Below are 27,063 nucleotides of genomic sequence, written 5' to 3' on the forward strand. Positions count from 1 at the left end.
TTACTACATCCTATGTCCCACCAGCAAACTTGAGGGTTGTTACTTTGGTTTTGTTGGTGTTGTATAGATAGAGAACCCTCATACCTTTTATTAAATTGTGCCTACATATTTTAAGCTTGACTCCTTGAGCCAAAGGAACCTTTTCCCAATATGTTTTGCTAAGTTTCATTACATGTAAAACTATCAGTTTTTTACTATTAAATTTAAACTGAGACACTTTAATAGGCTTCATAATTACTATTTTTTCAATAAATATTTATAGAATGCTTCCTCCGTGCTTCAATCATATTAGGCAATGTGAATTTAATGGTGACAAGCAAAGGGTTGCTGCTTTTAAGGCCAAATTATGTAGTTGACAAGGTAACTCTGATGTTGCCTCACTAGAGTAAATGCCTGTTTTATCTGTCTGCTTGCTCTCTACCACTCCTTTCCCAGAGTTTATAACTCAAAAGTGGTGAAGGCAGCGCTCCCATTCAATGAGGACTGGGTCCCAAGTATGGAAATATGATCACATAATTACAGTGTTTGTGTTGTGTTGTTTCTTCTTTTCCCTTTTTGGAGGGCAGATGCTTACAACTAAACTTCGAGGCTAGAGATTATAAATTTATAAGACTAAGAGACATGCCCATATTTTAAGCTGATGTCAAATCATAACAAAGACAAACTTTCCCCCCAAAAAATCAAAGTTACCCAAAGATAGAAAGGGCAGTTTCAGTTTCCTGCACTAGAAATAGTAAAGAAAAGCTTGACACAACCTTGTGAGAGATGGTATGAACTCAGGTATCAGGTGAGAGATTGGCCTACCTCAGTAGTTACAAAACTTGGGAAGTGTTTAAAAAACAATGGTGCCCATCTCAGAACAATTATATTAGAACTAGAGACCCAGTGCACAAATTCGTGCATGGGTGGGGTGCAGCTGGCCCACCCTTATGGGGGCCCATTGGGCTGGGCAGTGGTAGGGAGGCAGTGGGAGGAATGCATTGGTGCCCAGATCAGGCTGGTTGGCTGTTGCAGTGAACATCATAGCCACCGGTCATTCTGGTCATACTGCCATTCTGGTCGCTGGATATATATATATATTCTGAGGGTGAGGCCCAAATCTTGGAGTTTATTTTAAGCTCCCTGGGAATTATGGTTATATTCTAGAAAGTTGGTAGACTTTAAGACCTAAAGCAGTGATGGCGAACCTTTTGAGCTCGGCGTGTCAGCATTTTGAAAAACCCTAACTTAACTCTGGTGCCGTGTCACATATAGAAATTTTTTGATATTTGCAACCATAGTAAAACAAAGACTTATATTTTTGATATTTTTTTATATATTTAAATGCCATTTAACAAAGAAAAATCAACCAAAAAATGAGTTTGCGTGTCACCTCTGACACGCGTGTCATAGGTTCGCCATCACTGACCTAAAGTAAAAGGAAAATGTGATAAGAGACATTGGCATAACCTTTTCCACTTTAGCACATCATCAAAGAAATAAGCAAATAGGATAGAACACTGGTTCTACTAAATGAGCCCAAGTTCTAAGGTATGCTCATGAGGAAGAAAGGCCAGGATTATCAATAATGCCCTGGATGCAGACAGAGAAAAAGGGGGGGAACACACATTTTGAAATCACTAAAAACTTATTCTACCTGGCTCTGCTCTATTGAGTAAGATATGCATTTTAGGTTTTAGATACGCTTATTCTTTTTTTTTCTTTTTAACCAGAAAACTAGTCATAATCTCACCTCTTCCAAAACTGCATTGAGGTTATGAGATGTTTGCAAAATTCACTGGGACTTGGGAAAGACTGACAGGAGAGACTACTTAGTGAAATTTTACACCGAGACAAAAGCTATGGCTTTGGTACTGAACACACTTCTACCAAAAAAAAAGGGGGGGGGGGGGAGCTGTGAAATAAGTTCATAGAATGTCTATAATTTCCAAGTACCATAACATGCTAACACTAGAAAACAGCCTATATTTAGTACACCAGGTTGTTTTTTAAGATCACCATGTCAATGAATCTTGTTTTTTTTGTTGTTGTTGCTGTTGTTTTTTTTTTCCCCTTTCTACTACATCTTTTACATTCCTTCCCAATTACTGATGCTTATTGACCAAGACCTTACAACCAATGGGGACAGTGGTTACAGGTTGGCAGAACCTGGGAAAACAAAGGTCCACGTGTACCCATCAGTGGCCTAGAGGAAGAGAAAGGTAAATGGGGAATAGAAAGGTAAATGCATTGGTCAAGGCCAGAGTGAAAGCTGGCATTGGCCCCAAGAGAAAAATGCAGAAGTTCTGTCTCTCAGCCCTTATTGCAAACCACCAGCCATTCTCACTTCCCCTGCCATCAGAGTTGACTTTTGCTAGTGAAGGAAGAAATAGTTTCACAAACAATTAACACAATAAAAAAAACAAGGGTGGAGTACTAAGGGATCATAACCAGGGTGGACTGCTTGTTGACTACAAAACCATGACCAGGTTTTAAAAAGAAATTGATGTGTTCCTTCAACATGTTAAAAGATTAGTTTCCAATAAAATCAAATAGGTAATTATTAATGGCATTGATGTAGTTGAACCTTTTGTCCAGGAGTACCAAAAGCTTCAGAGGATGGAGAGAGGCAAGCATCATATGAAGAGTTAACTTTCACAATATTAAAGCTGCCAATAAGGTCGGACAGAAAAACAAAAGGGAATTTTTCTACAGCCATTAACTGCCATATTAGTATTATTACCATTATATAACACAGTAGCATATGGGGAGCATTAAATGGTGTACTTTCCAAAGAGACTCTGGCCAACTGGGTTAGGCAATGGCCTCCTTGAATCAAAACCTATTGCTCCTGAGGCTTGCCTTATTAAACACAGCGGCAGGCTCCAGTTGAAGAGATGATTCTTCTTTTTTGAAGGGAGGTAGAACAGAGTAATTGCCAGATGTTTGCAATTTTAGCTATAAAAAGATGGCTGCTTTCCATTCCTGAGTATGTTGATTTTTTTTTCCTTTCTATCCAAGCTATTGTGGTCCACTAAAATAGGCCACTGCACTGATGAATCATCATTCAAAACTGCAATAATGGAAGCAGAACAAATATGACATTTTAAATTCACATATAAGATAAATAAGTAAAAAATATATCAGGGATTGTTATATTCTAAGCAACAGAAAGCATGGTGCAGTATAAAGAACTTGAGAATCTCCTCTTAAGTACTTTCTCCCTGTAGACCCATCTAAGTCATCTCATCACCAAGACTCCATCTGCTCAACTATCAAATGGGGTGAGATCCGGCATAGCTCCACCCCCTTAAAGGAAAGAATCTACACTGTATCCATCTCACCTTGCATATGCACTGGCGAGGGTTGATAGCATGTTTTCACTCCTCTCCAGAGAAGATGCGCAAATATATATGAAGGTGTATCAAAATCACATATAATGATACAATAGACTATACACAATATACATTGTATATGCATTATATTTTCTTATATAATTATTAGAACCCTAACTGCCATCACTACCAAGTACCCAGTTATCTCTTCAGAAATTGCCTCTTAAATTTGGTGACAAGAAAATATAAAACTGGCTTTATTTAAGCATTAATATAACTGTTATGGGAGATTGGTGACCTCTTATGCAGGGGATGCTATCTTTCTTAATGAGTGAATTAAGCATCTATTTGAGGGTTTGATGGCATATAGGCCCTTTCCCTCTAAAAGACATACATATGGACCAAGTTTAAACACAATTTCAGGAAACTGGCTAAATCCCAAGTATGAAGCCCGGAGATGAATGGGACCCCAGATGAAATTCCTAATTTAATTATTTTCCTGCGAAGGTATAATTAATAACATCTCTAAAATTCCTCTGCCATATTTCATACTTTGGAAAATAAAATATTTTTAAATTAATAAAATCACTAGTTTTCTCTATACAGTTTGCTCTACATAATGTTCATTAACATTATCTGTAATAATTAAGTAATAAAAATGCTCCTTCATATAGAGAAACTATAAACGTGAATGTTTTATTTTTTCCTCATTGATATAGTTTATGTGAAGTGTCCTTGTGAGAAAGGCATCGTTATGCAAACTCAAAAAAGGATATACCAACACATCATAATTCTAGCAGGGACAAATGTAAGACAACTCAATTCTAAAGTGTCAATTAGTAAAATGCTACCATAAAACAAAAAAGGATAAAACTAAGGTTGTTTTAAAAAATGGCCAGCATGAGTTATATTTGAACAATTTTGATTTAAAACCTATGGATGAAAAAACTATGGATTTTGATTCCCTGAGCTATTGTCCACTCTTTAGTGTTAATAATAGCAATAGAATAATGGCAGCTTCCAATGGTTTAGACGTTATTTTGTGCCAGATACTGTGCCAATTTATCCACTCAACTTTAAAAACACCTCTGAGGTACATGTATCTCTATTTTGGCATAAGAACAAATTGAGAGAGCTAAAGTAGCTACTTAACCAAGTTAGTCCAAGTTCCTAGAGAATAAGAGGTAAAATCCAAACTTGAACCCAGATCTATCTCATTGCTAGATAGAGTCCACATGCTTAACCACCAAGTCCCTGGAACCTTCTCTCTTTTATCCTATCAACCTTGTCCTGGCCCCATATAAACTCTGTTCTGAATCCTCTGATGAGTTAAAAATAGAATCGCTTCACAAACAATTTATAGCTTTATATTGTTAGTTAACTGGTCATTTTCACATGTCACCTTTCTAAATGAAATATAAACTATTTAAAGGGTAGCATGTATTTTTACTCTTGTCCTATTTATTATAGAGTCCTGTCCAATAAAAAGGGCATTTGCATGTATCTGAATTGGTCCTAGCAGAGGAAGTAAAGGCAGAGGGTGAGATATGGAAAAGTAAAATTAATCTACCAGGGGCTACAATGAGTGGGCACATATGACATTTCAAGGTCACCTCAAATGATATTTCTAGATAGACTTTATATAACTCAGAGATTTCTTCCCCAGTACATAATTTTTATGAAAGAAACACTTAATAATACTAAGTTATTATCACAAAAATGAACAGTTCAATAAGAAAATTACCGGCCAATTTAAATGTCATTTTGCCCGGCCCGCATGGCTCAGTGGCTGAGCATCAACCTATGAACCAGGAGGTCACGATTCGATTCCTGGTGAGAGCACATGCCTGGGTTTTGGGCTCGATACCCAGTGTGGGGTGTGCAGGCAGCAGCCCATAAATGATTATCTCTCATCATTGATGTTTCTATCTCTCTTTCCCTCTCCCTTCCTCTATGAAATCAATATCAATATTTTTTATAAAATGTCTTTTAATTTCATCTTAATGCCAATAAATCAAGTTTAAAGAAGATGGCATAATTCACCTGGATTAATGGCTACTTCAAATGGTTATTCCAAAGCTTACTGAAACAATGTCTTCTTGGTAATGACTTCTAGAGGTTACTTTGGCTATCTTATATGTTAGTCCACCATCCCATACACATCATATATAGATTATTCTAAGTAATTTTCACATGTCACTTGGAGAAAGTCAATTTTTAAATACTTCTGAATGGTAATGATTGGGGAAAATAGTAGTGAGAATTATGTCTTCTTTTAATAAAAAAAAATAATAGCATTAACATGACATGCAGTGTAGTACTGAGGAAAAGCGCCAGATATGGAGTTATGAGGCCAAAGTGCAAATCCCAGCTTTGCCCTGTGCTGGTTGTTTCACTCTGGATTATATTCTCTGCAGACTTAGGGTGAGGACATGGGTCTTTTATAGCGTTGCTGAAAATTTAGGTTAACAGTAACTTCAGATGAAATAAATGAATAAATTCATTAAAAAGCTAATCATAACCTTACAACAATGTTCTGCCAGAAAAACTGTTTTAATAATAGTAATGTCAATAATTAATATTCAGGGATTATTCTATATTCTATATTCACTTAAGGAAAAACATTAAAATTTGTTCAAATGTGACTTCTATATTTATAAGCCTCACCTCAGGTCACCTAAATGTCATATTTTTTATTTGTCTCTAGGAACTATAATAATGTAGGAACTGTAATGTTACAGGATATTGTGGCGATTAAATTAGATATTATGTGGGAAAGTGCTTTGAAATCTATTCTCACACACACACACATCTTTGTTTCATAATAAAGTCCTTCTTTCATTGCTTCCTGTTTCTCAGGATCACCCCAAACTGGAGAGAAGTTAAGAAAGCAAAACAGAACCAACAAACAAAAATTTCCAGTTGGCTCAAATCTCACATTCTTAAGGGGGTGTGTTTGATTAGGTAAGAAGGCTGCTTTGACCTAGTTTTGGGAGAATTGCTTTTTTGAGCTTCTGTTTTTGTCTTAGCATCTGCATATACAGAAACATTTCATTTCAAGCATTATAGATGCTTGGGGGGAAAAGGCATGCTCCTTCTGGCCAGGACCACCACCCAGAAGGCGCTGCTTGCCACTGGTGGGATAGATTGGTATGTGCTTGCTTTTTGGTGCTTCCTCCCTGTAGCTACCCAACTTCCTGGAGCTATTCTAGAGCTATCTTTCAGAGTACACTGGATGTTTGAGTCCACTCATGGTGAAGTTACTCAGCTCACATTGCAAAGCTACTCCCAGGAGTCCAGTTGCCTAAGGACATCAACAAAGGGCTGCCAAAATAACAAGGGTCAGAACAGGCACCTTTCCCTACTTTTGCACATGCTATTTCCTTTGCTTGGTATGTCATGGTGTCCACCGCCCTTTCCTGCCTGGCTAACACTAATTCATTCTCCAAACTCAGCTCAGATGTCTCCTCCTCTGTGCAGCTTTTCCCAATTCCTTCCCCATCACTTACTTCATTTTCTTTTATGGCACCTAATTTACAGAATGGGACTTTATAGGGTATGGTGGCTATTATATTTCTAACTTGACTAGCAGGCTGTCATTTCTGTTTAGAAACAGCAACATACAGAACAATGTAAAGAATGGATAATAAGCCAAGACTGGTTTGGCTCGGTGGATAGAGCGTCGGCCTGTGGACTGAAGGGTCCCAGGTTCGATTCTGGTCAAGGGCATGTACCTTGGTTGCGGGCACATCCCCAGTGGGGAGTGTGCAGGAGGCAGCTGGTCGATGTTTCTCTCTCATCGATGTTTCTAACTCTCTATCCCTCTCCCTTCCTCTCTGTAAAAAATCAATAAAAAAATATATTTAAAAAAAAAAAAAAAAAGAATGGATAATAAGAGAGAATGCTGTAATGTCAAAGTGCTAGGAGGCTGGAGGTGTCACGTCTCAGGGACCTGTGCCGGGTGCTTTGCTCAGCTGTCCAGTTTCTGACTACAGAAAATTTAAGGAAGGATGATAAAAATATAATACCATGATTTTTTTTTTCTTTTGCAGCTCCTAAGGTCAACCATTGTTCCAGGGTATGATTTCTTTATATGGTATATTTGCCCAAAGGCTCAGGTGTCAGATTTATTTTTATAATATCCATAATGAATCCATTTATAGATGATTTACATAGGCCTGCCATGACCCAAAATCAGCTGAGATTTCAGGCATCGCTACCTGAAGTTACACAATAGCAAGTGCTCTAAAATGCAGAGGCATTCTAGAATAATCTTTAAAAAGCACACACATCTACTTCTGCTTTTGGATGCTAATTAAAATTCCTTGGGACAACATGCACAGAAAACTGGTGTTTATGATGAAAGCACAGAGGAAAAGCATAGCAACATGAAGGACGATTTCAGTCCCTGAATCTCTACATTGTTTATAGGATAAAAGATGTATAAGACTTTCAAAGCATAGTTAATAACTAAGCAGAGAGTGTGTACCCATAGGACTTGGAGAAGAAGGTTCTAGGGCATTAAAACACTGGATACTGGAGTTATTGAAATAAACAAATGATTCCTGAGCCTTTGTTAATCATCAATCAGAATGATATGGGACTTTTATTTTAGTGCAGGTTCCTAGGGCCATGTCCTGATTCTGATTCTGTACAACAAAGAGGAACCCTAGAAATTGTTGTTGTTGTTTTTCTTTTTTAAATGAATGTTCCCCTAATTTTTCTGATGAGTGGCCAGCTTTGAAAACTGCTGGTATAAATCATACATTAATAGTGATATTCAGAACATTATAAAGTGATGAACAAAAATAGACACAGAGGCAAAGAAGCATCAAACAGAACAGACTGTCAAACTACAGCAGGAAGGCTGGGGAGGGTTGGCAGGGGTGGGGGTGGGGATGAGGGCATGTGCTATGTGCCGGGGGTAGAGGAGGCCAGAGGAAGGTCAATGGGGTAAAAAAGGAGACATATGTACTATTATTTGTAATACTTTAAACAATAAAATATTTTTTTTTAAAAAAATAGTGATCTTCAAAGTATAGTGTAGGAAATTTGGTGTGCATGCAAGATGGCATGTTGGGACAGAGAAGAAATCATTAGGAAATCTATATGATGTATTGATCTTATTATTATTCAACTTTTTATTTTAAAATACAGACTAACCGGAAATTGTAAAAATAGTACGAAGACTCCCATGTACTGCTCACTCAGCTTCTCCCAATAGCAACATCTGATACAGATATAACACAATATCAAAGCCAGAAAACTGACATTGCTATATTACTGATAACTAGCCCTTGTTTGGTTTTCATTTTTAACCTGCATTCATTTGAGGGTGTTTATAGTTCTTTGCAATTTTATTTCATGTATAGATTCATGTAGCTACCACTACAACCAAGATAGAGAACTGTTCCACCACCACAAAAAGACTCCCTGTGGCTTTTTCTTGGTTTGAACACCCACTCCCTATCCCTCTCCATTCCCCATTCCTGTCCCCTAGCAACCACTAATCTGTTCTCCCTCTCTAGAGTTTTGTCATTTCAAGAATGTCTTATAAATGGAATCATACAGTATATGTAACCTTTAGATTGACTTATTCTTTTTATTAAGCATAAGCCCATGAAGTCAAACCAGGCTGTTGCATGCATTAATAATTCATTCATTTTTATTGATGAATAGTAATATTCCATTATATGGATGTACCAGAATTTGTTTAAACATTTATCCATTGAAGGTCATTTAGATTTTTTTTCTAATATTTTGCCATTAAAAAAAAGTTGCTATGAACATTCACGTACAGGTTCATGTGTGAACATAACATTTCATATCTCTGGATTAAAGATCCAGAAGTATAACTGCTGAATCATATGCTTAGTACATATTTATTTTGGTAAAAAACTACCAAAGAGTTTTTCAGAATGGTTATCCCATTTTACACATTCCTGCCACAATATATGAGTGATCCAGTTTCTCCATATCCTCTCAAAGCGTGTTTTATGATTTTTTTTTCCTGTTCTCATAGGTGTATGGAGATACCTTATTGTGGTTCTATATTTATTTTTATTCTCAAAAAATTAAACTTGATCAGATTTAAAATATTAGGCAACAACAGTATTGCACATTATCTACATATATAAAAGCCTAAGTGACCATTACAACCAGTCAACCGCTCGACTGGTCAACCAGTCACTGTGACACTCACTGACCACCAGGGGACAGACGCTCAATGCAGGAGCTGCCCTCTGGTGGTCAGTGCACTCCCACAGACAACCTCCCGTGGCCAGCCAATCTCCCACGGTCCCTCTCGCTGGCCAGCTGGCCCTGATCAGCCCCAATTCAGCCCTGATTGTCAGCCGACCAAGAGACCCCACCCATGTACAAATTTGTGCACCAGGCCTCTAATATGATTTAAAAATAAAGAAGACCAAAGAGCACTTCACCACACAATATTGCATTATTCACAGTTTCTGAAGTCAGATAAAGATGAGGAATCCACCATCTTATCAATCAATTCACTTCAGCAATTAATTAAGCTGGCAGATGAAAGAGATTTTCTCAACAATACATAAACTACTTTTTGTTCTAAAATATCTTATCTACTTTGTTACACATACTAATTCTATCATTGCCACTTCTAAAAAAGTCAGCCAAAACACATCAGTGACACAGAACTGTGGCAACCATGGAAGGAACCCACAGGATCAAGGCTCAGCTTTGCCACTTACAGTTCTGTAATACTGAATAAGCAACCTGACCATTCTGAGCCTCCAAAACTGAGGTAATAACCCCTACATGTATTCAACAATTTTGACTTGTTATTTACAGCATTACAAGGGCCTGTAACGTTTAGAAAATATTAGTGAATTAACTAGTCTTATCTAGTAAATAAATGGTTGCATTAGATTTTTTTCTATCCTCACCTGAGAATATGGATATGTTTTTTAGAGAGAGAAGAAGGGAGAGATAAAGAGAAACATTAATCAATTGCCTCCCATAAGTGCCCCAACCAGGGATCAAACTGCAACCTAGGTATGTGCCCTAACTGGGGATTGAACCAGCAACCTTTTTGGTGTATGGGACAATGCTTCAACCAACTGAGCCAACAGGCCAGGGTGGTTTATAAAATATTTCACACTCACTGTTATATCTGATCCTCAAAATATCTTATAAGGTAATTAAGGAGATTAAAAATTGTGGCAGAGTAGGAGGATGCGACACTGACATGCTCCCAGGAACAAGCTGGAATTACAACTGAAATATGGAAAGGCTTCCTGAATAATCAATGTAAAACTCACAGGAGAGAACCCTGATACCCAAGGACTGAAGGTGGAGACCACAGAGACTGATAGGAGGGGTGGATGTGCAAAAGGGCTGGTGGGGCACCCACAGATGGCAACTGAAGTACCAGAGAGATTTCTCAGCTGGGGGAGGAGGGGGTTCCACTGAGACCTCTGGGATCTAATCCCAAAGCTTGGCTCCCCAGCAGAGAGCACCAAACTGAGGAGGTTACCCACATAACATCTAGCTGTGAAAAGCACCAGGATGCTGTCTGCCAGAGAGTACCAGCCGAAAGTTTGGGCACCCTCTTAAAGGACCAATGCACAAAAATTCCCTGTGGAGTTACCCACCTTGTGCTCTGGCAGAGGGAGGATGAAATGGACTGGAGCTGTGAGAGCAAAACCCAGGACTAGGCACTCGGGGGGATAGAGCTCAGAAGGCAGACACCCCAAATTTCCTGGGCTGAGTCATCCCCTCACACAGTGGAGAACATCTTTCCCACATAGACATCTGCCTTGCCTGGGGGGAAGACAGTGGACACACCCTATTGGAAAACACCTTGCCCTGAGGCCACTTAAGAGATTAAAAGAAACAATTAGACTCCAGGCAGAAGCAACTGCCCCACCCTGTTGAAAAAACTCCTGCCACACCTGAGTATGATTCTGAGGGGCTGAGAGGGGCAATTCAAGTCTTAATCCTATTAGTCTGCAGACAGAGGTGGTCTCTGGTGGTTTTGAGTCTTAGCCTGATCCAATTAGTCAGAAACAGTCTTTAACATTATCCTGAACTAGAGATTGAGAGGTATAGAGCAGTGGTCAGCAAACCCATTTGTCAACAGAGCCAAATATCAACAGTACAATGATTGAAATTTCTTTTGAGAGCCAAATTTTTTAAACTTAAACTATATAGGTAGGTACATTGTTATTAACTTAATTAGGGTACTCCTAAGCTGGCCTTTGCTAAAAACATCCTCAATCTGATTGAGGTACGTTTGCTGAGGTCGACCCCTTCCAACTCTCCCATCCACACCTCAGCAAGGTACCTCAAAACAATGTACTTCCCCCGCGCTGCGTATCCCGTGGCCAGCCTGTGCCGCGTCTCCCATTGCCCAACCTACTGACAGCCCCCACTTCTTCTAACACCACTTCTTCAAAATAGACTCGCCCAGGCTAAAAACCGACTTCTGCACATGGGCCAGGAAGTTTCAATTGCACTGTACATGCGTGCCTGCATGTGGTATTTTGTGTAAGAGCCACACTCAAGGGGCCAAAGAGCCGCATGTGGCTTGCGAGCCGCGGTTTGCCGATCACTGCTGTAAGAGATTGCTGAGAAGAAGAAAAAGAGAAACCTAGCCATACAGAATTAAAATGGCTATAAATAAATACCTCTCAATAACCCTAAATGTAAATAAATTAAATGCTCCAATTAAAAGGTATAGGGTAGTGGAATGGATACAAAAATATGATCCAACTATGTGCTGTCTATAAGAGACCCATCTCAAAACAAAAGACACACACAGGATGAAAGTGAAGGAATGGAAAAAAAATTTCCATGCAAATGAAAAAGAAATAAAAAAGCTGGAGTAGCAATACTTACATCTGACAAAATAGACTTTAAAATCATCATGCTAAGTGAAATGACCCAGTTGGGGAAAGATAAATATCATCTGATCTCACTTATTTGTGGCATATAATGAACAACATAAACTGATGAACAAAAATAGAGCCAGAGGGGGGAAAATATACTAGAATATAATACAAGTAATCTTATTATTTGCAGATTTTTAATATGTTAGCACAGTTTTGGTAATATTATTATACTTAAAATCCTCTTATTCTTGAAATATTAATGTTTATGGTATGTAATATTATACATAAGATCATTTTTCTTGAATAATTGGCGTTTATGGCATGAAACATCATATTTAAAATCGTTTTTTCTTGAGATATTATTGTTTATTGCATGTAACATTATTATATTTACAATCGTTTTTCTTGAAATATTAAGGTTTATTGCATGTAACTTTATATTTAAAATCATTTTTCTTGAAATTAAAAAAAATATAATTAATACTACTAATTTTATAAATGAAGGTTTTGTGGAATTGTAAAGTGTCATGCCCAAAGCAAATGGTTGAAACTGAGGCTTGAATGTAAATGCCCTATTAAATCAGTGCTGAACTTTGGCCCTTTTGAGTATTAATAAGTCCTATGAATATTTGGTAATCTCTGATGTCACCCAAAGAAACACAAGTTCTTTTCTCTTCAGGAATATGCAATATTAATTCATACAATTAATACCTGACCCTTTAATGAATCAACAGCTAGTCCTTTTGCCCTCTTGAGGCTCTGCAAGTTAAAACTCATGTGCTGCATACCACAGCGATAGATGAGGCTCACGATGCTTACCCTGAACAAAAAACGGGGCAGCCACTCAAGTTCAAGTCCCATTAGAGTTCCCGATGTTTCAATGACTATGTGACTGTCCTCATGACAGTCCATGCATAATTAAAACAAACATCTGAGAAACTTCAATTGTTCTTCTGTGATTGCTGCCAATGTAACAGAACTGTCAGGACACATAAAGAAGACATCTCCCATTTGTTCCTCCAAAGTCATGGTCCAGATTCCCTTTCATGGCAGGGAACAGAGGCTGGGACTCCAAACACTGGAGAGCACACAGCAGGTCTAAATATTTAGGTATCACTGTTCTGAGTTTACAGTTCTCATACATTTTCAACCACCAATTACTCCAGTTTAAAAAAAGAAAAAAAAAAAAAGCTTTACTAACTATAAGTAGAGAAGCAGCACCAAATTGGCCTGTATGCTCAACATTAAAAATGGTAGGGGAAGTCCATTCCAAATAATGTCATTAATTACATTGCCAGAGGTGGCCATCCATTTCCCTCATGTTTTAGCTATCTGTTGAGAAAACACATGCCCTGTCTAACCAGATTACATTACTACACATCACTAATGGCTAGTTTCCCACCAAGTATCAATGATCCAGGATTCATTAATCCCTAGGAACCAAGCCTCAATCTTGCCTCATCCATGTGAGAGAGAAGAGATACAGTGGAATGAACACATTTAGGAAAGTTGGGGTCTAGGCCCAGTTCAGTCCCAAGCTCTTGGGTAACTTTGGGAAGCCATTCTCTTCCCTTCCCTACTGAGTTTCCATGTCCAGCAAGTGAAAGAACTGGACTAGATAGCCTTCAAACTCTTTCCTAGTTCTTCTGCTCAAAGTTTTGGTTCTGAAGACATGGAAAATGGCCATGCCATGAATGCAGAAAGGAAATAAGCTTGGCTGCCACCTCCATCATAGGAGACTCAGTTGTTTACACTGGTATTTTGTTCTAGCTACTATTCCTACTCCAAATCAGCAATGGCTAGCACCTTCCATTCCATGGAATGGATTAATAACATTAGGGTAGCAAAAATGCACAGAGATCTGGTAAAAAATCCCCTTCATTGCCCAAGCCAGTTTCTCAGTGGTTAGAGCATCAAGCCAAGGACTGAAGGCAAGGGTTCCATTCTGGGCAAGGACATGTATCTTGATTGCAGGCGTGATCCCCGGCCCCTGGGGTCAGTGCACATGTGGGAGGCAACCAACAGATGTGTCTCTCTCACATAGATGTTTCTCTCTCTCTGTCTCTCCCCCTCTCTTCCACTCTCTTAAAAAAAAAAATCAATGGAAAACATATCCTCAGGTAAGGATTAACAACAAAAATAATGATAATAAAGTAATATCTCCTTCATTTAATAGAAGTCATTCCTCCATTCTCATCTGACTTTACAGATCTAGGTGAAGCAATGTGGGCAGAAATTGAAAATGGGTGCCTTATTTATATTATATAGTTATGTAGAAGTTAATATATATAGGAATAGCATGTGGAAAGAGCAATCATTTTAAAATTAATTTCAAAAAAAAGAATCTTGGAATCATAACATAATGGAATGAAAATGAACAAGGCAATCTAGCCCAATCTCTAATAAATGGAACCCTTTAAAATCATCAAGAGTCCTAGATATGAAGAGCAGAGCTTAGCTCTACTATTTTACCAGCTATGTGATTACTGAATAAGTTATTTCATTCTGGTAGATTATCACTCAGTAATATGGCAGTAACATGTATTCCACCTAATTCAGAGAGCTGGAGTAAGAATTTTCTTTTGAGAAATGAACGATATCACTATGTAAGCACAGTATGAACTATAAAGAATTGTACACATACAAAAGTATTATGCTGAAAGGGTCAAATTGAGTCTGTACCCTGCCGATTTACTTTTTCAAAAATCTTAGATTTAGATTTATTTTAAAAATTTAGAGATTGGAAAAAGTCAACTCCAGGCCACAAGACAACTCCAACTTTACAAACATGCAAACTTTACAAATCCTTCTAAATGGTAATCTATTGTAATAAAGGATAAAAAATGACAGGTAAATTTCAAAATCCTCAAGAAAATAATGTATAATTAAAGTAGGAAATCTCACTTTGTTTGGTAAGAAAGATCTAGGCCCTGTTTTGCCATCAAAGGCTTTGTTTTGGGGATTTTTTTTTTTGTTTGTTTGTTTGTTTGCAAATTTGAGGTAGAGATGGCAGAGATTCAGATTATAGAATAAAGAACACTACTGACTAGTACCTTGAAGACCAAAAGAAAAATCACATCATCCTGTTGCCCTCATTAGCCTACAATAGAAGGTGATGAAACAAAACCATACATACATACCCAAACCATCCCATAAAAATGACAAGGACACTTAACATGGAAAAATCTGTATGAAGACAAAACTTTATATATATTTTCATAAGCACATAGTAGAGGACACAAAAAGGCATTTGGAAATGCAGGGGCATTCCAAACAGGGAAGGAGACACAAATTGTTAAAAAAAAAAAAAAAAAAAAATCAATGAAAAGTATGCATAAAATAGAAGAACCCTAAGGCCTAAAAAGCTACTAACTGGGGAGAAAAATCACACCCCACTCTTAAGTGTGCCAAAGCCCTTTAGAGAAAGATTATACGCAGAATATTTTATAAAAGAAAATTATAACATATGGTATATAAATATAAGTTGATGTGGAAAAATGTGGGTACTTTTCCACTTTCACAGTCAGAATTAAAAAATGAGAAAGCAAACTCCAGAGATGACAGATATAATAACCAAGGTGAGAAATGTAATTGGTAACTTCAAGGTAGCAGTGAAGCAACTCCTGGGCTAAAAAGCTCCAGGAATGAGTAAAGGAGGCTAAAAGTAACTCTAACACTTAGGTTGAGCTGCAGAACCATAAAGCTTAGTAAGTATTTGAGAAGCTAGAACCTGTGCCTGGATAAGCAGCTTTATGTTTCTGTGGCTTAACTATCATCTCAAACATATTTGAGTACCTAATATGTGTCAGGCACATTGCTTGGTGCTGTTGGGAGTAAGCCCTGAGTCTGCTAAAGCAGATAGGTTCATACCCAAGTAAGTCAATTAGAAGACACATGATAAGAATGGCAGGAGATGCATAAAGAGGTTGTGGCATGGTGAAAAAGAGACCTCACTAGAATATAATACAAGGTCCTGGTAATGCTGGGCTCAGAGAGTACCTGAGGTCTAGTGCCAACTCAGCCCTGAGCAGGCTGTGCATTTCAGAGCAAATCATGTGTACTCTGCACTACCGCTCTCACATTTACACCAGGAAAAGGTGGACCATGTGACTTCTATTAGTCCTATCCTTTTATATTTTCTATTTCGTTCTTGGAGGTCAATCTCTGCATTAAGCTATAAATAAAAAGACTTTATGAGACAGAAATTCAGGAGTATGTAAATTAACAGCAAAAGATGGTGAGAGCTGAGGCACAAGACCATGGCACAATCCATTCACCCTGTAAATAAAAACTGTTACCTGCTCTCTGGGGATTTCACTAATGGCACAGAACATTCTAAATGGACAGAAATGAAAAAGAAAATGGATATAAATTTCAAACGTATAAAATTTTAAGCAAAAATAACATGAATTATGAAAATGTTTTGAGTAGCAAAGAATGCACTAACATTTAAATTAAATATAAAGTAAAGCAAATCTTGTACTTCTAACAAATATTATGTCATAATATACAGCAGATGAAGAGATGTAGCTGCATTTTAAAAAGTCTGAATATCCATAAACCTTTCCCCACATTTGTCTTTAAAATGTATGTATGCAAGGGAAATGTTTTTTTTCTTCACGTATTAAAAAAAGGTTATATTAAAAAGAGAGAGAGAGATTGGCAGAATTGCAAGAAAGAATCAAACCTTCAGAAATTAAATGCGACTGAGCTGCTTCGCATGAGGATCCCATATTCCAAACTGTTTATTGTAGGAAAAGAATCACTGAGTGCTGTCTTCATCCATCCAGCCATCCGCCATCCGCCACCCATCCAAATATATACATACATAAGAACATACAGACATACATTTGACCATACACAATCGTTCCTACTAAAAACACAGTAGCATAATAAGAGCCAAGAGGAACATAAGGACGAGTGAGAAACCATGTCTTGTTGCTTAAATGGGGAAACAAAGCTTGCATTCTCACAAGGAAACAGGAAAGAATCTCTGTCATATGGGGCCCCAGTGCCACATTTGCCATGAATAGGATAAGCAGTATAGCACGCTGGGTAAGGACAATGGCCTCCTTTCAAAAACTTAGTAGCCACGAAACCATACAGAATGACATCTCTCCTCTCTAAGCTTACATTTCTGTATGCGAAAAGACACTTACTACATAGGGTTAAAAAGAAGGCAATGGAATGATAATGAAAAAGCACAGTGCCTTACAGACTACATTTTCGATGTCTGACAGAGTAAGAGCAGGAGAAATAACCAAAGTAGAAATTTGATAGTCAGAGTAAGACGTATGTGGGAACCCAGGGAAGGAAGTGATGATTACTTCTGATCTAGGCCAGGCCTAGACACTTTGGAGAAGGTGATTCAAGTAAGATTTTGATAGGTGATAAAAGGTGTGGAATCGCATGTTCAGAAAAAGCAAAGAGCTGAGCTAAGAGAGACAGAGTATCAGAGATTACACAAGTGTCCCTAGAGAACAAGAGAGACAGTACTTGAACCTCACACAGTGCAGTAAAGAAGGTGGAGCAGCTCAAGGCAGGGAGAGTCACCCAAGAGCTAACTCACCGCAATTCATAACATTCAGAGTGAAGAAGGCTAAGGAAGACCATTATATGCAGCTCTCCTCCCTCTCCTGCATGCCATTTATTAGCTGACACTTAATATAGGACCTGCCCCCTATATTGGTTGTGCATCGAATGTCATACCCATACCCACTAAGACTTCCTCACACATTTGTCTTCTACTCGATAAGGGACCCTGTCTTTATTCCTTTCATATTAGAGGGAGGTCCATTTTAGTTTTCCCCAAAAGCTAGTAGACAAAATAGCAATCCCCCTGGTGAGCAGAACAGGGCAAACATTGAGAAAAATAATAATAAGAAGAAAGCCAACATATGGCTCTTCTTGTCCTTGGGAGGAGGGATTCTCTTCCAGATCCCATTCCTGAGTTCTGCAATCACTGAAGAACAATGAGGCAAAGAAAACTAGTTCCAGGGAGTCCTGATTAACTGCAAAGCTGCAACCTCCTGCAAGGTCAATGTAACTTCAGGCACTTTGGTGGGGAATAGCAGAGCGCCAAGGGCATTGTTTATTGTTTTTCCACAGAAGCTCTCTGATGGTCTGGACATTGCACTTTCTGGAGAAAAGATGCCGAAAGACCCACAGCCACAGCTCACATATGCATGTGGGTGACTGATCTCCCCATCATCTGCCTAAGCACCCAGCCCCCATTATACAGCTAGTCATCTGGGCCAGGCTTCTGATTTCAGTCCTAAAATACTAATAGACTAGTAAAGTGTTGACTGGGGACAGGGAGAGGACTAGAATGAGAAAAGAGAGGGTGAACTCTATCACAGAGTGTGAAAGATTTCACGCAAATTTGCTGTAACAAAAATACTAATATCATCCAAGAAGGAAGTAGAAACATCCTGGAGAGAATACAGTAATTTTTTTTTTTTTTTTTTTTTTGAAAAAGCAGGATGAGGGGAGAGAGGAAAAAATAGAGAAAGGGGGGCTGAATCTTCTTTCACTGCCGCTTCTGTCTCAGCAACCAGAAGTCTAATGTTCTTCTGTTTGTTAGTTATAACACATTCTTTCATGAGTTTGGGTGAACTGCTGACATTGATTAGCTAAATGTGGCCTCACTTCATCCAAACAATATGGCATTCTTTGTGCTTCCTATGGGGTTTAGCAGGTTGAATGTGCACATACATATATGCCTAGGATGCTAAGCTCATGCAGATCTCCAAACTCCACTTGATGTTAACTGAATGTACTGCTATTAAAACCCCTAACACAAGGCTTCACTCACATTGCTCAGTGCGTTTCTACACATACAGATCTCACAGAGCTCTCCAGATAACTTTATCCTACAGCAGCTTAGAGGAGGAAAAAAATAGCCAGAGAAGTCAAACCAATTTTAGGTGTCTTATTAGGTTCACTTCATGTGGGTTTCTCTTTAGAGTACATGGCAGCAGTTTGAGACACTTGTCCAATGGAAAGGGGGAGAGTCCACTGGGAGGTAGACACATTTCTGCAGGACAATGTGAGGAAGTAGAGAATAATGCAACAGGACAGTGAGTTACAAATGAAGAAAGCAGGGTCCTAGTTTTGGCTCTAGCCTTTACTCATTGTGTAACCATAGCCATATAAGAGGTCTCATTCTCTTTACCCTAAAAGAAGAGTTGGCTTAGATGGTTCCTAGGTGTTCTTAGATGTCAACCAACTATAAGAAACACATTACAAATTTTTGAGCTACCTTTATCCAACTCATTGTGCTGTCAATCACTTTTATTATATTGAGCTCTCCCTCCCACTTTGGCTGCCCAACTCTGAAATACCTACACTTACCTTCACCTCCAGGTTGCTTGTATGGGTTGTACTTGGGCTTTGGAGCAACTACTGGTGCAAACTTTTTGGGTGGCTGTTGTGTAGACACTGAAATGCTGGGGGTCCCAAAGGAATGCGTGGTCTCCATCCGTGCAGGAACATGGCCTAGGGGCTCACCAGTACTTTTGGGTGGCAGCCAAGATGGGTGAGACATTGTTGGAATCTGAAATTTTAAAAAAAATGCAGTTATTTTTATGGAAGCATGAAAACGAGGCAACATAGCTTAATTCATTGTTATTTCATTTTAATCTATACTCAATAAAATCTTGAAAAAGCTCTCTGACAAGAAAAAAGAAGAGAGAAGATGAAAGAGGGGAAGAAGAGAAGAAAAATTGAGCACTCCGATGAACTAATCTTAAATACCTCTCTTCTAACAGGTACCTATGTTAGTGCCCAGCACTCCTCAGACAATAGCTATAAATAAGAAATAATCCCTAACCTGAAGGAGTTTCTATGGTAAGAGAATCTTATACCAATAAGGTTGAAGAAAGCTTCATTTGTATTAATGATCTATTCAAATAATTATCACACCAATTAAATGGTGATATGTACCTAAATGAGGTGATAAGTTATCTAAGTGAGGATTAAAAAAAGTGTTGCTGCAGAAAAAAATAAGATCACTCCTTGCTAGCAACAGAAGACCTCATTGACTCAGTGGCCTTCAGACAGAGCCCAAGTGCTGAGTAGAGGGTGGGCCTGAACAATGTTAGCAAAGTTACATGTACACAGGACTTACATTCAGTGTGGGTAGAGGAGGAATAAGAAAAATTAGCTAGTAAAAGCTAAAATGTGGAAAGGAACCAGAGCACAGTCAGCTTTGCCTGCAAGCTTGAGGAGCTTAAACTTATTGAGGCATTAAGGAACCTCCGAAAGTTTATTCTTAAAACAGGGCATTAAAAAGTACTTGGCAAGATACTTTAAAATGGTCCCTCTGGCAGGTGCAATTCTGCCCCCCACCAAGGGGCACTTGGAACTTGGAGGATGAGAACACCGTTTGCCACTATGCCTAGGGTAGTTACTAGCACTTAGTGGCCAGGGGCCAGAATATTCAATACCTGTAATGCACTGGTCAGCTCCACATGACAAAGAAATGCCCCATGAAGAACTATGCTGAAGTGATACCACACTGGACCTTTAAGAAAAACTTAACTAGGAGGGGGACAGACCAGCCTAGACCAGGTACTGTCGAGTGTGTTTCCTTCCACGTCCCGCGTGGAGTAGGGTTCGGTATCTGAAAGAGGAGCCGCACACAAGTGAAAGAAAAAGACACGAGATAATTTTGCAATATTGGGGGACCAGGCGGGCAAGTCCAACTCAAGGAGAGGGACTTCCACTGATGCTCAGGCCACTCCAAGCTTTTATTTGATCTTGGGTAGCCCTAGGGTAAGGAGGTTTGTCTGGGGTAGCCTTAGGGTAAGGAGGTTTGTCTGGGGTAGCCTTAAGGTAAGGAGGTTTGAATGACAATTTCCAGAAATAGGCAGAATATCTGATCAACAATAATCAACAAGGATCTACACAAGTATCTAAGGAATTAAGGGAACTAAGGTGGGGATGCTTCAGCTATTATTACCTAAATTAACTGGGTGGTTCCTAGATTAACTGGGTGGTGCAGTTCTGACCTTTTGCTAGGACTTCAAAGGTTACTAGCTTTTGGGGGTCTGTCTAAACTCAGCTAGTGAAGACAATGAATGGACTCCGGCAAGGTACTGTTCTAATCAGATTAAAATTCACAATGTGAGGAAAGAAAAATGATGCCTCTTGTGTCAGAGTGAGCCAATCACCCCTGCAGGCAGCCTGAAAGCTGTGGCTGAGCTCAGCTCAGTGACTGCTATTGGGGAAGGCTCTCCAAACCTGATTGCAAGAGCTCTCCAGCCTAGGGAGGCCCGGAAGGCACCCTCACCCGCCCCAATCCCAAATCCACCCAGTAATTTATTAATTGAGCTGAATTAATTGAGAGGGCTACATGATTACCTCCAGATGTCTGTAAAGACAACGAGAACTAGAAATGCAGAAAAAAATAAACGCCTCAGCACATAGCATGGAAATGGAGAGATGGGGTAAATGTGAAAGAAGAGGTACGGTGTTGCCTGGGTGTTAGCATCAGCTCACAAGGGATAAGTGACAAGATCTTGAGCAGCCTCCATGCCTTATCAGGTGCCTGAGATACTTCCATGCCCTCAAAATTAAGATAAAATCTCTGTCCTCCTCAACTCCTTATCCAAGTTTTTATGGCAATAAAAAAAAGATAACAATATTAAAGTGTTTTATATATTGTAAAGTGCTATTTAGAGGGAAGAGAGCAAACTGTTGGAGGTATAGTTTTTTCAATTAAAAAAAATATAACATTGACCTGGCTGGGTGGCTCAGTTGGTTGGAACATCCATCAACCCATACACCAAAAAAGTTGTTGGTTCAATTTCAGGTCAGGGCACCAAGCTAGGTTGAAGGTTTGATTCCTGGTAGGGGCGCATACAAGAGGCAACTGATCGATGACATGCATCAATATCTCTCTCTCTCTCTTCCTCTCTCTAAAATCAATAAAAAACATATCCTCAGGTGAGGATTTTAAAAAAAGAAAATAACATTAATATCAATGAAAAGGACTTTAAATTGACAATCAAGAGGGTTTTGTTACTGAAGCCAGACACTAGCTTTTCAGTATGGTTACAGGGCCTTTCTTCCCCACCTCTACCCCGCCCCCTTGTATCCTATGCACACGCTGTGCACATATACATTTACTAAATGGTGAGTCCCTGAAAAGGGCAGGGAGCATATTTTACTAATTCCTAAATCATCATTGCAAGGCCTAGCACAAAACCAATGTAGAAAAACATCTTTGAACAGCTGGCTTACTCATGGTTGTTAAACCTAGATGCATATTTAGAATTATTTGAGATTAAAAAAAAAGAAAAGAAAAAGGAAAAGAGACCAAAACCACATCCATCTCTCAGGGTTGAGAAACACTAATTTTGGTTTTTATTTATTTTAATTTTCAAGTTGATTCTCGGTCTTCTACTAAAAAGGGATAAAAGAGTCTGTTCTGCTTTCAACATGACTCAAGTGAGTATAAGTGGGGAACAAGTAGAGTAAAATAAAGGTTTGAAAATTTTAATGCACGGTGCACTTTTGTAGTATAAATTTTATTTGTACATTTTTAATGGGTTAATATTATCCTTGCCACTTCTCTGTAACTCTAAAGTTATTTCAAAATGGAAACTTTTAAAAAACGGGTTAATATAGGATGCAGTGATTTTGAAAGCAAAGAAGCACATTTCCAGAGCAATCCCACATTGCCAGCTGACTGTGGAATCCTTCTGGGAGAGTGTGAACAATATAAACTTAAGCATCTATATGGAAACCACTGACTCCACCATCTTTTCTGCCTTCCACAGCACCATCTATTACCCCCACACTGCCCTCCCCATGGAGGCTCCACCTCCTCTGAATGCCAGGGTCTGGCCAAGTCTCTGTTGCAGATGATCTTCAGAGCATCTTCTATCATTCTTCAGAATGTCAATAGTGGCCCAGTGACACCATTCCCAGGATTTATAATGAATATTCATGACCCTGAACTTTGCTCATGCTGTGCTCACTGCTACAATGTCATTTCAAAGCCTTTATTTTCTACTGAGCCTTTTTTTTTTAAAAATCTTGACCCAGCTCAAACATCTCTGATGCTATAAAAATTTATCCCCAAAATGAGTAGCTTAATTCTAGGGTCTTCTAGTATTTGTTTCATACTTATAACAGTCCACACAGAAGCTATTTTTTCACCTGCTGATCTGCTTTAATAAGCTGGAAGCTCCTGAGTGGTCTCACTATACCAGGGCTGCCTAGTTAGGAAGCTCTTATAAAAATATGCAATGCATGAATGGCTGAGTGAATGAATGCTTATCTCCTTTGTTACTCATCCCTTTCTATAACCTATCTCCTTCCTTAACATCCACTAATATATTATCTCTTTTTTCCTCCCTTAATTTAGCAATATAATGAATCATGTTGCTAGATTTCCAGAAATTGAACCAGCTTTGCACTTCTAGAAAAAAGTCCTATTCAATCTCAGTTGCAGTGTTTTGATGTGTCAATGAATTAAAAGGATATCTTTTACAGATTTTCTGTACATATAATCATAAGATTGTTCTGTAATGTCTTTCTCTACTTGCTTTACTTATCATTACTAAGTTTAGATATGAGGGTTCTTCACCCTTTTCTACTCTTTATATTAGTTTAATGATGAGAATGAAATTATGTGATCTTTAAAGGTTTACCAGATTTCATTGTAAAGTCATCTAGATATAACAATTTCTTAAATAATAGATCTTAGTCATATTTCCAATCACTTCTATAATTGTATAGGTGTTATGGTTCTTTTAAGGTCATTTCTCAGCATTTATATTCTGCTGGAAATTCTGCTAAATCTTTGGGTTTTATCTCTGTTCCCTTTCAACCAAGCTAACTCCCTATTAAAATCGATGTCTATCTATGATGCATCATTTAGATCCTGAGCATCATTTCTTATTAGTACTTAAAGACATAATCCCTGTTCTCTATCCTCCAGTTCAAGTTACACACCCTTTTACTCCACTCCCATGGCACCTGGAATACCACACTGTCCCCATACTCATCACACATCACTCTGCCTCTCTGTTCCTCTGTATCTCAAACTAAACTATTGAATCCTTGAGAGAAGAAGTAATTATTATTCTCCAATCCCAGGGCCTAATACATGATAGGTACTCAAAAACAAATGTCTGTTAATTTAATAAATGAATACATTTATGTGTCTGGCACTAGAGCTTGAGATAAATCAGATTTTCATCCTGTATTCAGGTGAATCAAATTCCATCCTGTTTCTCAAGAAGCTTAAAGCCTAGCTGAGGGAGATATATTTATATATGTGACAAGAGAAAGACAAAAAACACAAAGCATACAAAAAAATCAGGGTATTTGAAAGCTGGATGGTTCTAAAAGGTAAATGGAGCAACAAGGATAACGCCTGGAAATACAGTGAACTCAAGGAAGAAACAAGGCATTTCTGTGAAGCAAGGAGCAGCCCACTTGTACTAAAATGAGGGGCTCATGGAGAATACTTAGGGAAAAGGTTTGGAAGATAAAATAAGCTTGTGCATGAAAGGTCTTATATAGAGAAATAAGAAGCTAGAACTTTTATCTTTGAACAGGAATGTAATAAGAGTGAAAAATGAAGGTAAGGAAAGTTAATCCATGCAGGATGGATCCAAGGAAGACAACAAATAGGATAGAGTCTTTATGGCCCCAGTTCCAGTCTCAGCTCTGCCAGCATAACCCTCAGTAAGAAACGATACTCATTTGCAAAATGAATGTAAGTAAAGTCCCAATCAGCTCTAATATTTTATAGTGTTTTCCTTCTCTGAAATCTTCATTACAGCCCTTCACTTTGACAAATGGGTTTGAGGGAGCCTCACAAGTTTGGTGAAGGAATAAACTAGAACATGTCAGTTGGGGTTTCTTAGCTTCTCAAAGAGATACCCAATGTAAATACAAAGAAGCTGTGGTGAGAGCTAGTCTTGCTGGACCAAAACTTACCCTGCTCTTACTTCCTCTGGTTCTAGATCAGTTTCACTCTAAGTTTGTAATCATCATGAAAGCAAGAAGTGAAAGGGAAGATCTCCACAGAAGCTCTGAAAATACACAAACATGAGACGAGAACAAGAGAGATAGTAGTTCGCTCAGCAAAATGCCTGCTACTTAAGGGAGTCAAGGAGCTGGAGCACCCAACCACTGGTCTTTTAGGAACTGTAGTCAAATGCAAATACATTAAGAAGAACTGAAGAAGTTTCCATTACTACCCTCTCTATTGCTTGTCTGTCTCTTCCTAGTTGTTCAGCAGGTACAAGAACACCACAGACTGACAATAAATAGCAAGTGTTTACTAAGCACTTACTATAGGCTTAGCAATTTTCCAATGGCCACATAATCTTCATAGCCATTATATTATATCATTATCCACATTTATCAGATCTGGAAACTAAGGCTTTAAGAATTAATGTGCTCAAATATCAAAACTAAAGCTTGGGCATAGGTCTTCAACCACAAATCCGTGGTCTTTTACCATGGTCCCACTCTTCTATTTGAAAAACACCACAATCCAAAGGAAGCCATTAGAAACAGACTTTGTTCTTATCTCTATTACTAGCTCCTGAATCTTACTGCAATAATGTCTTCTTTATTCTAATCCATCAAACTTACACCATCATGAGCCACAGGATCACAAACTGATGAAGCCAATAGTTTAACCATAAAAAATCAAGGCACAAAAGACTACAAAAGGCCACATGGTAAACAAGACCCTTCCTCTACAGGTGGGAAAATGCCGGGCCACAGGTAAAGTGACATTAAATACTAACAAGCTACTAAACCTCTCTAGAGATACCAAATAACTGTCCTCATTGTTAGGCACATAAATAGAACTAACTAGTATTGGCTCAAGTTTTCCTTCTTTCCTAAAATCAATATTGTACTCTTCTTTAAACATTTACTTAGTTCATCAAAGTTTAAAAACAACCAACCATTACGTGGTATCATCTAACACCAAGTGCTATAAGCTTGAAATAGCGGTTTTCAAAACTGTCCGTATATTAGTCTCACCTGGGGATCTTTATGTATATATTTCAAGGGCTGAGAATAACTGAATTTGAGCATGCATAATAATCTTTAAATCATGTTGTGTTATCCCCTAAATTTCCATTGGCAATTAAACCAAGACCTGACTCTTGGTCAGTGTTTGCTGAATAAATGAATGATACTGAAGAAAGACACAGGTATTAATATCACTATTAGTGATAAAAGAAATTAGGGGCTGAGGTATTATATGACTTAAACATCAGAGCTAGTTGATGGCAGACTGAAGTTTAGGATTCATTTCCCTTAGCAACGATTTCATTTAAATAAGCAATTAAGATTTAAATAGCACTTTCCTATAACTTTGATTTTTTTTCACTATCTTTCCACTTTATAGCAAACTATTACCTTCCTAGAATTCCAAAACTGTCCTCTTAACAATCTATTAATATGATACAATGTGTTTCCCTATGTAGGCTACAGCTATCCATCCTTTGCTACATCTTGGTATTCAGCTAAAGGATGCCTGATCTTCCGAATTCAGACTCAGCTTACAGTCTTAGATATGCCATGAGGTCAGAGTTCAACCTTTGTTCTCTATGGTCATAGTGTCCTCCCCTGAAAAGAACACAACACTGAAAATGAAGTGGTGGGTTTAGATGAGTATAATGGCATCTCTACTCACACACTCTTATGATTCCATGAAAGATCCTGACTATAAAACAAGGCTCCCCCCCGCCCCCCCCGCCCAATAAAAACAAAAGACATCCATGGAGGTTCCAAATCCTCTCTACTTTTCTTACCTCTTCAGTGAGGAAGCACGGCCTTTTGTTTTTCCTTTTTCTTTATTTTTTGTCACCAGTTTCCCTGACTTTTTAATCTGCCCCATT

The 27,063-nt window shown here is 38.4% G+C and overlaps 1 protein-coding gene across 6 annotated transcripts in view; it reads right to left on the bottom strand.

The window, feature by feature from the left end:
• LPP (LIM domain containing preferred translocation partner in lipoma) overlaps positions 1-27,063 on the bottom strand; it is a 669,364-nt gene that overhangs the window by 417,878 nt on the left and 224,423 nt on the right. For all 6 annotated transcript variants that reach the window (XM_070406593.1, XM_070406588.1, XM_070406590.1 and 3 more), the window contains one exon: positions 19,535-19,736. In XM_070406593.1, coding sequence (XP_070262694.1) covers positions 19,535-19,727 — 193 coding nt within the window. In that variant the 5' untranslated portion in view covers positions 19,728-19,736. The remainder of the gene's footprint in view (positions 1-19,534; positions 19,737-27,063) is intronic.

Source organism: Myotis yumanensis, unplaced genomic scaffold (assembly GCF_028538775.1).
Source record: "Myotis yumanensis isolate MYYU_CA2020_CCGP unplaced genomic scaffold, mMyoYum1.0.hap1 SCAF_2, whole genome shotgun sequence".
NCBI classification, from domain to species: Eukaryota; Metazoa; Chordata; class Mammalia; order Chiroptera; family Vespertilionidae; genus Myotis; species Myotis yumanensis.